Source organism: Sus scrofa, chromosome 8 (genome assembly GCF_054392235.1).
Source record: "Sus scrofa isolate SSC_HxYL_T2T_F1_AM1 chromosome 8, Sscrofa_HxYL_maternal_Yorkshire_Landrace_v2.0, whole genome shotgun sequence".
NCBI lineage: Eukaryota > Metazoa > Chordata > Mammalia > Artiodactyla > Suidae > Sus > Sus scrofa.
This window is the reverse complement of record NC_139390.1, coordinates 35,733,119-35,746,456: the sequence shown is the minus strand read 5'-3', so window position 1 is coordinate 35,746,456 and position 13,338 is coordinate 35,733,119. Positions and strand designations below refer to the sequence as shown.

General features: G+C 39.6%; 1 protein-coding gene, 1 long non-coding RNA gene and 1 pseudogene across 6 annotated transcripts in view; 2 read left to right on the top strand and 1 right to left on the bottom strand.

Moving 5' to 3' along the window:
• LOC110262082 (uncharacterized) overlaps window positions 1-7,666 on the bottom strand; it is a 38,428-nt gene extending 30,762 nt beyond the window's left edge. Inside the window, exon 1 of the long non-coding RNA XR_002346625.2 lies at window positions 7,578-7,666. This is a non-coding gene — a long non-coding RNA (uncharacterized LOC110262082). The remainder of the gene's footprint in view (window positions 1-7,577) is intronic.
• Window positions 7,667-8,234: 568 nt separating this feature from the next.
• Window positions 8,235-13,338, top strand: part of LOC146400418 (uncharacterized) — a 325,122-nt gene continuing 320,018 nt past the window's right edge. For all 5 annotated transcript variants that reach the window (XR_014812374.1, XR_014812375.1, XR_014812372.1 and 2 more), the window contains exon 1: window positions 8,235-12,085. Coding sequence is in view for 1 of the 5 variants with exons in the window: in XM_084971946.1 (XP_084828072.1) it covers window positions 11,630-12,085 (456 nt within the window). In the remaining 4 variants the exon portion in view is untranslated. The remainder of the gene's footprint in view (window positions 12,086-13,338) is intronic.
• On the top strand, window positions 9,613-11,369 carry LOC100623129 (kinesin-like protein KIF3C pseudogene; annotated as a pseudogene).

The following is a 13,338-nucleotide window of genomic DNA, read 5'->3' as shown; positions in this document are numbered from 1 at the left end:
AGGCACAAATTTCTGAAGTTTGAATCTATGAAGTTCTTTTGCTACATAGATCCCTTATGCCCAGAACACTATGCTGAAATGTTCAAGCACCTTGGTTTCTCTGTTACTGTTAATTCCTTGGTTCAGTGAGGCTTTCTTGCTCAGCTTCAGATTCCCCTCTTTGCACTATTCCCTGGAAAATGCCTTAAAGAGGAAAACCAGTATGATTTTGGTTTCACCCCCTTGTTTCTTTTCTCTCAGGGATCACAGTCCTGCACTGTTCTTATCTAATGTCTGAAAAGAGTTATTTCATACATTTTTTGTTTTGTTAGCCAGTTTTAACGGAGGTCAAATCTGGTCCTAGTTAAGCCAGCATGCCCTTTAGAAGTTCTCACCCTCATTAATAGATTTGTTGTTTTAAATATTTTTTATATATTAAATAGTTTTGTTTTTTAAAATTTGTTTAATTTTAGAAATCAGATATCTAGTTGACTCCTATTTGATACAATTCAAATAAATAGTTTTGAAGCGCTTATACTAAAAGTTTGTGACTATCTGTTCTTCGCTACTTATTCTTACAAGGCTACTAGGTTCTTCATTCATTAATCCTCTTATACATTCCTCATGGAAGAATGATGGAGTCTATTTATTAAAAATTTAAAACTGTCCTGGTTATAAAGTGGATAAATAATATAATAATAATTTATATTAAAATTTTACTTATAAGCAAGGTAAATAACATTGTCAAAGGAGTGTGGCATAAATTATTACACACAAACCAGAACTTGAATCCCAGTTGTGATTATTAGATTTGCTTCCATTCACAAGTTTAATCCTTTATGAACCATAATCTTCTCCTCTTTAAAATGGAAATAAAAATCCTTCACCTGATGGGGTTAAAAGGGACAGAGTATGCCCTTCATAAACAGTCAACATTAACACCATCATATTTTTTTTTACCATTATTTCTATTTTTATTGCAAGTTTCCTGAAATCTATGCTACCTGATTTCTAAGTACAGAAGAAGAAAACAAATATTTTTTTTTGTCCATACAAAATGAATAGGTTTTTAAACTGCATTTTAGTGTTATGTAGACACCACAAAAATCAGGGACTTTAAATACAGTAACTTATTTTTTTGTATTAATACTTCTGTAGGCCAGCTCATCAAATTCACAGATAGTTAAGTGCAACAATGTAGTTTCTGAACTACTTCACATCTGTTGTGTCTCTGCTCCAACTTCTGAGATGTATCTTGAGAATAATAAGCAACATCACTGATATTGCAGTATTATATTCAGATAAATCAAATTTATTGGTAATATATATGTTATTAAAAGGATGGATAAGATTAATTATACTGTGAGATGAAGGACCCTGTTTTTAAGGTCCCTACAAAAATTCAGAATCAGCTATTTTATTATCCTGACACTTTCTGTTAATGGTAACATGGTTCAATAAATTAAACATTCTCTAGTGGGCCACACATCCATTATGTTAATACAGGTATAGAAACATAATTACAAAAGATACAAAGTGCAAACTTGCCTTATATGTGCAAGGATGATTTTGCAGACTACTTAATTCTAATTAGCATTATATGTTAATTGGATGATTCATTTTAATATGGGAATAGTAAAATTAGACATCATTAAATCAAAAGGTAATACAGGAAAACAGAAAATCTTCAGTGATCTACTAAAATCCAACATAAGAAAATTTTTAAGAGCTTCAATAATCATGGATTAGTATATCCCTTCACCTAGAATAGTATATAACCTATAACTGATGCTCAATAAATATGGGTTAAATGAATATATGAATCCTGATGAAAAAATATTTATACAGATTCTCATATTATATATACATATTTTTTTGGGGGGGAAGGGGGGTCTTTTTAGGGCTGCATCTGTGGCATATGGAAGTTCCCAGACTAGGGGTTGAATCACAGCCACAGCTGCTGGCCTGTGCCACAGCTACTGCAACACCAGTCTAAGCCATGGCTATGACCTACACCACAGCTTACAGCAATGCTGGATCCTTAACTCAGTGAGCAAGGCCGAGGATCAAGCCTGCATCCTCACAGATACTAGTCAGTTCATGACTGCTGAGCCAAAATGGGAACTCCATAAACATACATTTTTAACTTAGTGCTGTTCCCCAACATAAGGAAAACCTGAAATATGCCTCTGTCACAGCCAGTTTAGATTGCTGTAACAAAATACCACATACTGGGTGGGCTTATAAAAAAGAGAAATCTATTTCTCACAGTTCTAGAGTGTAGGAAGTCCAAGACCAAAGCTCCAGTACATTCTGTGATGGTGAGCGCTCACTTCCTATTTCACAGGCAAAGCCTTCTTGCAGTGTCCTCATTTGGTGGAAGGGGCTGGGGATCTCCTGAGCCTCTTTCACGTCATCATCCCCCACCTCCTAATACCATCAACTTGGGGGTTAGACTTCAGTATTACATTTAGAGGAGAAAGAAACATTCAGATCATAGTATCTAACAAATGATCAGTATCACATGGATTAAGTTGAATAAAAAAGTGAGTACAAGGAAAGCAAATAACTTCCAATATCTCTGTAAGGGGGGGGAAGGACAGGAGGATCAGGTATGAAGAGGCTCAACTCCACAGTACAGTCCTTAACTAATTGGAAATGGTGAGTCCTTGTGCTACTGCAGTGTGCGCTCAGTCATAGACAAGGATTTTCTAGGATGCACAAGGCCTAGGCTGGCAAGGTAAGGTAGATTGCTAAGGCAATCACAGCTAGAGAGTGTGGTTTCACAGTCCTAGCTGGTCCTCTCTTTACCAGTTATCTGTAAGGCACACTTCTGTGGCTGCCATGTAAGATGAACTTTAACTGAGGGGCTACATCTATGGATGGAAGATGTGGAATAATTTTCTTCTTCCAGGGCAAGGTGACACAGTAAGCCTTGCAGGGATATAGTACCATCCTAGCAAATGTATATCAAGTGACTGTACCTTAAGAGAGTCATGAGATCAAATTCTGAGGCCTGGAAATCCCATAATACGTGGAAATCATGTCCTAAACCAAGATGGGACTTTAGCTAACACACACACTCAAAGTTAAGAAGATTAAAATAACTAAGTTTGGAAACTCTATTAACAGGGTCATCCAATTGGACTCTCCTTCAGGTAAAATTTTTAAAAGATTGTTTTCCCTAATATTGCATGAATTTCTTTATTTCTTGATATATTTATTTCTTTTTTGTTGTTGTTAGGGAGGGAAGAGGACAGGAAGGTTAGTCTTTGACTCATTGTAAAAAAAAAAAAAAAAAAAATAGAGATTTTCCAGAATGTGATCAAGATAACTGGGCAAGGAGACGTGGAAGTGCAGCATCAATAACCGTCCAAGACAGGAGTTGTGATGGGGAAATAGCAGAGAGGCAGAAACCATAGTGACCATGGATGGTCTTCCATTTGGGCCATATTCCCATAGGTAATTATCAGATGAAATATACTACCTACCACAGTGCCAAGGAACTAACACAGAAATCAGCTAAATAAATAGACTGAATAAATTACACCTCTGTACAAGTGTCAGGTTAAAACATGTCATATTAGTTTTCTATTGTTGCAGTAACAATTTACCACAAATTTATTTTCCCATAGATTCTGTAGGTCAGAAGTTATGATGGGGCAGGGTTTCATAAAGCTGAAATCAAAGGTGCTGATAGATCTGCCTTCCTAGAGCTCTGGAGAATGATCTACTTCCAAAGTCATTCAAGTTTTGAGCTGATTCCATCCCCTTGTGATGACAGGACTGAGGTCCCTATTTCCTCACTGGTTGTCAGTCAGACTTGTTATTGCTCCTAAGTGCTATCTGTGGTCTTTCTCATGCTTTCCACGTGGCCTCCGCCAGTAAGCGTGAATCAAACCCCACGAATACACTCAGTATCTCTGATATTCACCCTGCTATATCTCTGACTCCAGTTTAGAAACTTAACTGCTTTTAGGGACTCATGTGATTAGACTGAGCCAAGTGAGATAATCCAAGAAAAGCTCCCTATTTGAAAGTTAAAGGTCCATAACTTTAATGATAACTGTAAACCCCTTCTGCTATATAATGTAACATATTCATAAATTCCATGGATTTTGGTGTAGACATCTCTCCAGGTCCATTCTGATCACATATAGCAAATTTCCTAAGTATACTTTAAAAAACAAAATGAAATTACCCAAATTATGCAAACCAAATTTTAGTACATGTAAAATATTTACATATATATATATACATATATTCATATAAATTCATGTGCACATGTATTTCCCCCAAATGTCTAAATCATTGATGCCAAGATACATTTTTCCATCTACGTCCCAAGCGCTTCAACCCAACATTTCATTTAAATGTGTGGGAAAATGTATCAAAACATATTTTAAGAATTCAAACCTCTTTGAATGAGTGATTTTGATTTAAAAAGGCACAAAGCAATCTCATTAATGAAATATCAAGGGATTTTCACAACATCTACATTTAATTCTGTTCCTGTCCTTCACCATAGACAATAATTGTTCCCTTTTCTATTGAAGGATATATTAGCTGTTTCTGAATTATGGTTACATTTAATGGCTTAGATCCAGGGACAAAATATTGTTTTATAATAGGCCACATTACCTTGCATTTCTCTGTGGGAAATTCTGAGAGGAAATGAAAATGATGTTAACTACTGTACCACTGCCTACATCAAAACAGAATTATAATTATGTTGCAGGTAGCAAACTACTCAAGGTACCTGCATAGTACAGATAAAGTGGTTCATTGGCCATCCGTTTCCCAGGCAGTTTAGCTTAATCTGCAGAGTGTGCATAATGCATATTAATCCAAATAGCCCTGAACTCCAGCCATTTTGAGAAGGCACACCTGAATCTTCTTTTAAGAATAGATTTTGTAATACAATTTTTTTCTGGTTCCAATCATTAGCACTGAGTGGTTTTAAACTTATCTCGGAGCCCATATTAATACTCTGAAATACTGATGCAGAATTTTTACCCTTCTGAAATTACCCTTCAATAAAGGGAATAATGATGTCCTGGATGTGGCCTGTGTCATAAGATGTCCAAAGTACTACATTATAGCTAAAGATATGTAAACTCCCAGTCGGGATAATTATATCAAGTAGATAATTCAAGTGGAAAATTCCCACAGTATGAGATATCATATCTTTCTTTCAAAAAAGACAGCATCAAAAAAAGCTTAGCTTGCCCATTCTTATAAAAATATTTATGATCTATATACCAAATTTTCACATGTATTTTAAGATATTATGACATTATGCCAGATAGGCTTGTTCATTTGTTCTAGGAATACACATCATATACGATAAGGTGACAAGTAGCTTGTGGCTTAGAACACAAGTAACAGTCTAACAATTAGCAAATATGATATCAACTACCATTTATAAATCAATGCTAGCTCTAATTTATTTACATTTACAGATTGGCAAAATCTTTTTCATAATTCAGATGATTATTCCTATGTATTTAAGATAAAATATCTACAAAAGTTCCATAATTATCAATACTATTTTTAATACTTAAAGTTAACATTTCCTTTTGGGGGGTGGGTATGTTTAGGGCTATACTTGTGACATCTGGAAGTTCCCAGTCTAGGGGGCAAATCAGAATCGCAGCTGCAAGCCTCTGCCAGAGTCACAGCAATGCCAGATGTATGCAGCATCTGTGACCTACACTGCAGCTCATAGCAATGCTGGATCCTTAACCCACTGAGTGAGGCCAGGGGTAAAACCCACATTCTCATGGATACTAGTTGGGTTTGCGTCACTGAGCCACAGTGGGAACCCCCAAGTTAACATTTCTTGAATTAAGCTATATAACAAAATAAAATGAAGTCAGTATTAAATAAAATATATTTTATCTGGAAGAGAATTCTAAACAAAAAATTAGATTTATCTGTAAGTCTCACATGCTATTTTATGACTTATAGTCTAAATTAGACCAAATGATTTGAGTTAGATATGGTAAAAAATAATTTTCTTACATCAGCCATGAAAATTATATTTTAAAATATAGGAATTTTTTAATATAACTCAGAAAGTATCCATGAATCTCACCAAAATATAGAGATGATGCTTTTGGCTAAGATCAGCCATTCCCATTTCCTACCTAAGCCTTTTGTACTGGGAGGAAAAATTACATTAATTATGGCCTTTAATAAATACATCTGTCATTAATAAACCAATAGAAAATTTCAAACAGGTAAATATTAAAAGGATATTAAGGAAAACTATTTCTTTTTTTCATTTAACTTGAGGCAACACTCTTTTATTAAACTCGTCTTATTACTTTTATTCCTCCACTTACAGGCTTATATTCTTGGGTAGTATAAATCTTTACCCACAACATTAATGAAACCCAAAAATGCTATGTTCATCTAAGCTCTTTTTCCTCTCTTAAGTTAAAAAAAAAAATAACTAGAGTATTCCTACTTAATTTAATCAGTTTAAGAGGACTAAATTTCTATAAATAATTTAAAAGCTTTTAAAATTATATAACTTAATTTTTATTTTTTTTCTGATTTAAACTGACAACTGAAACAACACAAAAAGTAATTTTCTGAATAATCCCAGAAAAATAATTTTTATATGTATTAAATAAGGATCTGTCCTAGTGTATAATTTTTACTTTCATACTTCTTGAATACTACAAAATAAATCTCTTCAAAGTAGTCAATGAGAATTTTTATAGCTGACATTTCTTTGCTACATAATTTGAGGGCTTAGGCTGGATGTCTGAGTGACAGTGACCAGGCTCCCTATATCTTCATCTAAAAGGTAACATTCTAATTAAAAATTACACGGTAGTAACAGGGCAACTTACTTTACTCAGTGTAACGAGTCCAATGTTAATCTCATTCAGACACACTAAAAGTAATGTTTAACAAAATATCTGAGCATGCTGTGGCCCAGTTATATTGATACATAAAATTAACCATCACACTTGGATTCACGAATATTGGAAAATAATTTCACTATGTAGGCAAGAGCATGGAAGGAGCAATATTGGTATATTGAGTTTAAGAACATCTGGAGAAGAAACATGTAATTGAACCAATAGGCAGTGACATGAAGTGTGAGGATCTTTGTCTCCTATGTTAATGCCCCCACAGAACATCCTCTATAGAAAAGACAAGATTGGGAATAACAAAACAAACTGAAAGTTACTAGAAGAGAAACTCCTTAAAGCAGTATAAAACGCAGGATGAGTTATATTAATACTAGAAACCAACACCTTTCATGTATACAAACAATGGGTAGAAGAGAGCAAAAGAAAACTCCAGTTAAAAAAGCAATGAGAAGGCAAAATATCGAGGGATAAAACCAAAAAGAAATGTGTACTGTTTTTAAAAGCAAAAGTTTAAAGAACTCATAAAGGACTCTGAATAATTGAACAAATTGGAAAATTACAGCACTGGGGAGGGGGGATTTTATGATTCATGTAATTATTAGCACCAATTCTTTAGTTTTCATTGAATTCCTATCTCTACCACGGCCTCATCATGAATGTACGGTTCTTCTCCACTCTTTTGACATTGTGACTGGCCTAGTGACTTACTTTGATGATGTATTTCTCTCCCCTTTATGAACTCGATGATAGAAACATAATCTGGCTGGACACCAGTTCAAGAATGAACTTTTTCTTCTTTTAGAGGGGCCAAAGACCTCCTAAAAAAAATAAGTCCCAAAGCAGCATAATACTATCAGAGTACTAATAATTACATCCAACCAGAAAGACATATTTCACAAAAATTATCAATGTGACTTTTGGCCCAAAACTGAGTAAGCTCAGTACATAAAACCCTACAATGTTTCAGAAAAGATTTTACAAGCAAAGCGGTGTCAATCTAGATCCCAACAACAAAAAGCTTGGCTCTGGGCCCCAAAATTTCAACTATCAGGAATTAGGCTGGAGTTTCCAGCAGCCACCAAGACACACACACACACATACACAGCTAATGTGTTCTTTAGAAATAGCCATGGACAATGACAGAAAGGGAAGATTCTTTCATAATTTGAAGCCAAGCGCCTTAAAAAATATGGATGTGGGAAACAATCTTAGGAATTAGAATTGAATGCCAAGCAAATAATACCCACTACCTGAGCCTGGGTACCTGGTAACATTTGCCTAGTGTTTCAAAATCAATATTGAGTAGTGACTGTTATGAGACTCTGTTCCTTTTTAAAATGAGAGTGTACATTATGTGTATTTTTTTCCCTGTACATCATTTTATATAGGGTATGTGTACTACAGATTTTTTGTTGTTGTTTTTTAGTTCATAGGCGTAAGGACCAAGAGAAATTGCGTTCAACCCAACGTGAATCACAGTATCTTAGATTGCAAAGTTGATACCATGATTGTATGAGACATATAGTGATCCTGGAATGGAGATGAGTTTGTTTTACATGCAGGAACATCATGAATAATTGAAACCAAGAAGGCAGACTATGATGTATTGAATATTTTGATGCAATATTCAATTTCGGCATTCATACCATGGCTTCAAAGTGGTCATAGTCTCCTTCCCCACCCTTTGACTTTTAGCTTGACTATGACTTGCTTTGGCCAATGTCATATATCTGGAAGTTACAGTATGCTCGTTCCAATGTTAGAAATTAAGCTATCTTACTTGTTTCTATGTTCTTCACAGCACTGCATGTCACTGCCCATGAATGGAACAGATCATGTTATATTGGTCTGTTTGGGCTTCTATGACAGAATGCCATAGGCTAGGTGGCTTATAAATAAAATACCATAGGTGGGAAATCTAAGATCAACCCATTAGCATATTCACTGCCTGATGAAAGCTCCCACCCTAGTTCATAGATGGCCATTTACTTGCTATGTCCTCACATGGTAGAAGGGATGATAGAGCTTTCTGGGCCTCTTTTATAAAGGCACTAATCTCATTATTGAGGGATCCACACTCACAGCCTAATCACCTCCTAATACCACCACCCAGGGGTTAGGATTTCAACATCTGAATTTTGGAGGGACAGAAACTTTCAGATTACAGCATGAGGTTAATACTGCTAACAAAGAACAAAAAAAGTTGCCCAAACAACTCAGTTGATTCCTATGAGAAAGAGTAATCACTGTTACTAGTGCCTTGTATATTCTCATATGTTTTCATGTTGCGGATCTGTATCTTTTTATTTCAGCTTTAAGAACTCCTTTCAGCCTTTTCTATAAGGCAAGTCTAGTGGTGATGAAATTCCCCAGCTTTTGTTTGTCTGGGAAAAGTCTTTATCTCTTCTTCATTTATAAAGGTCAACTTTATTGGAATAAGCATTCTTGGTTGGCAGATTTTTCTGTTTGTTTTTTTCAGCATGTTGAATATATCATCCTATTTTCTCCTGGCCTGAATGTTTTCTGCTAAAAAGTTGCTGATAGCATTATGTGGGTTCCTTTGTAAGTTATGTGTTTCTTTCTTTCTGCTGCTTTTAAGAATCAGATTTGATTCTCATAGTTGTACTACAAAGTGTCCTGGAAAAGGTCTCATTGGATGTGTTTGGAGACCTATGAGCATCAAGATACTGGATGTATAAAACTCTCCCCAAATTTGGGAGGTTATTAGCCATTACTTCTTTAAATGAGCTCAAGTCATGGGCATCACACATGTGAATTCAGCTCTTGCTCCCACTTCTCCTTCCTCATTATGGTGAAGTACAGTGAGTGTAGCTATAATGGCCAGGACCACATCTGTTTGGACAAGCTCAACCTCATGGAACTGGCTGGTAATAAAAGGCAGAACAAAGCAGACCTTTTCTGTGCCCTATGCAGCTGAAGGAACAGCCACATTGTCCATGGGTAGTGGCGATGGCAGCAGAGGTGGTGGTAGAAAAACGCCAAAGAAGCCTCCAAAAATCAACTTCCCTCTGTCTACCCTGGGCAATGTGATCACGGTTCTGTTAGGTATAAGGAGCGCTCACATCCCCTACCAGGGCCTTGAGCTGACCTAGCTGCTCAGCGTCTGTCTTGGGGGCAATGACAAGATCATTACAGTGGTCACACTGGGGCCAGAGTCTCGCTAGCTACACTGAGAACCTCTCCAACCTATACTTTGCCAATTGAGCCAAAAACATCACGAACAAGTCCTGAGACATGAGGACCCTAAGGACACACTGCTGAAATAAATACAAAAGATTACCCACCTGAAGTCTCATCCAGAGAAGAAGGAGATGCTGCAAAAGTGGCTTCCAACAGCATAAAAACCAATAGCACAAAAAACAGCAGCATAAAGAACAGTACATAAAAAGTAGCATGTCAACCCTGGTGCAGTACTATGAAGGGTAAATGATCAAAGCCTGGGAGGCCAAAGATGACATAACAACAATTAACAACAACAACAACCACCTGCCGCAGCTGCCTGAAGTCGGCTTTGGAGAAAAACATGGATAATTACCTTCAGGTGCAGAAGTAATGGCTCAAGGAAGAGAAGGCGACAATCCAGAATGGCTGCAGCCTGGTGAGCAAGGAGAGGCAGAAACTGTTGAGGATGAAGCAGGAGATGTTGGAAGTTCTATAGCAGGAGCAGCAGGACACAAATCTGCTTGCAGTCAAGTACAAAGCAAGAGAAAGTAAGCTACTCCTTTGGGACCGGAACTTCATGGATCACACCAAGAAGCAGCAGAAGATACTGAAACTGAAGGACGAAGAGCTGGCCAAGCAGAAATGTCATAAGCAGGAAATGCAGCAGGAAGTGATGATCTGAGATGAGGAGACCATGCAGTTCTGGCGCACCTACGCATCTCTGCAACAGGATGTGGAAGTAAAAACCAAGAAACTCAGGAGGCTCCATAACAAGCACCAGGCAGTGAAGGCAGAGATCCAGGATCAGCCTGAAGAGTATATCCACATGTAGCAGGACCTGGAGAAGGCACAGAATGAGGAGGCCTGCGAACTCAAGTTCAAGTATCTAACCGTGGAGAGCTTCATCTTCCCTGAAAGGAACAGGATCATAAACCAGCTTTTCCTAGACGGTGAGGAGAAGCAGTAGAAGGGCCAACAACGTGTGCCAGCTGGACTTAATAACAGCTAAAAGAAGCAGCAGCAGGTGTTTGCAGTGGACTACAAGAGGCCTATCAGTCAGTGTGCTTGGGTTGCCACAGCAACGGGGTCCCACCCTAGCCACGGGATAATGGTTTGGAGTTGGATATATCCCCTCCTGCTATGTTTATGATAGAATTCTCTCATGACTAAGAGCAAGACCCCCATGCACTATATATGGAGAGGCTCATGCAGTTAAACAGCTTCGTGGAAAGAACGTTCCGGTCTAAAGTCCAAAAATCCAGATCCTGGTGCCAGACGCCTTCTTGGCCTCCCCCTCCACTACTCTACAGACCATGACAGTGCTAGACCATAAATGATGATCTTCAGTCGGGCTGACAAATTCACCCATCCGCTGATGCACCGGCCAGACACTGAGCTCCATCTGTAGTGGTTTGCCGCCTTCGTCCCCAGTACTTCCCCGAACCTAAAGAAAACTCCAGAGCACCAATCCATGTAGAGGGTCTACGCAGGAAGCGCGGCGGGGGGGGGGGGGGGGCTCCTTTTGACCTCTGACCTCCGGAACCTGTCCATCCCTGAAAAAGTGGGGTTCAACACCAATGAATTTCACCTCCGTGGATATATCCACTGCGCAGCTTGTGCATGGTGTTTTTGTTCTCGTCTTCGCGCTGTTGTTTTACAAGTTTTCTTTGACCCCTGAGGTGAAGAAAATTGTTTTCCTTATTGTTGGCCTCCTTAAAGTCCGTGCTCTTCTTTCTCATTACAAAAGGAGAAAACACCTGCCTAAGACTGTAACAAGGGAGGCGGGGCCTCAGGTCTCCTGCGCACAAGGTGAGGGGCTGGGGCCGCTGGGCCTGCGAAAGAACTTGGCGGGGTTGCGCTATGGCGCCGCGAAACTGGCCACATCGGCCAGGCGGCCTGTGCCGGGGCGGTCAGGGCGAGCTGGCGTCAGAGCAGCAGTAGTGGCAGAGGGGGCGGCACCGATCCCCGCGCAAGCTGAAGGCGGGTGTGACGGCGCGCGTGATCCTCGGCTCCGCCCGAAGGGCTTCGCACAGGTGGGCCTCGCAACTTCTCGTTCAGGCACAGAGAGGTGGTGGTGCCTCGAGCTTTCCGAGGAGGAAGCGCAAACTTTTGGAGGGCCTGCTGCCAAAGGCGAAGCATGTCTTCGCTGTTTAAGTTATCAGGAACAGGCGCTTTCTTGCAGGCTGCACAGTGGTACCTGGGCGTTCTCTTCGAGGACCTAAGGTCGGCGCGACTTTGGTCCCCTCGGCCTCTAAAAGGCCGGGCTCCGTGTTGTCCGAGGCCCTGGGCTCTTGCTCAGGATCCAGCCCACCTGGGCTAAAGTTTGGGTTTGCTCCTCGCAGGGCTTGGGGGAGGAGGGGCGCCTCCGCACCTGCGCTGCTGCCCAGGAGCCGGTTTCGGGGCTTGCGGGGGTGCCCGGGGCGGTGCGGCGGTGGGGGTTGTGTAGGGGAGGTGAAAAGGCAGGAGCAGCGTCCTTACCCGCGCCCCGTGCCATCTCTGCGCCCTGTCGAAGCACGCCTGTGCTCCCTGGTTGAAGTGGGCCAGGACCCATGCCACCGGGAGGAGGAAAACCATGTCCTTGCCTTCCTGGCGCCGCTGGAAGCCGGTGGCATGGTGGGTCAGCAACTTGCAGTGCCCTTCTATGTGGGTGGGCAGGGACAGGAAACGTAAAGAACACTCTTCTAGTTATAAAATAACTAGTGGGATGTGATGGGACAGCTTGGTGAGTTTAATATTGTGTATTTAAGGTTGCTAAGCGAGTAGATCTTACAAGTTCTCATCACAAGGAAAAAACTCAGCTATTTTGAATTCTTTATCAAGGATGTTTTAGAGATTGGTTACTGAGAGATTATTGAGGTGTCAGGTTTCCATGATTTTTTTTTTTGCTTCTTGAAGTTTTTTGCAGTTTCTTTCTTTCCATTGGAAGTAGCAGACACTTTCTTCAGTATTTACTGACTGACTTTAGGAAATAAATATCTTCCCACTGCTCTGCTAGGGATTCTGAGGCTTTCTCAGTCCTTTGGTGACTACACCTCGGTCACCCTTTTTGCTTCCACTTGGCAGAATACTTAAGCCAGTATGCCTTCTTTCCATCCTGCAACACACCAGGCAGGTTGCTGACAGCCTCCCTTTTACTTTCCCAGTGGTGCTGCTAAAGCTCAAATTTGTGGTTGATTTTTGGCCTGCTGATTTTCTGCAGTGCTCACTAACCATCTGCTAAAGCTTATTCTTGCCAACATCAGGAGTGTGCACAGGGAGCTGGCCAGTTCAGGGTGTATGGGGGTGA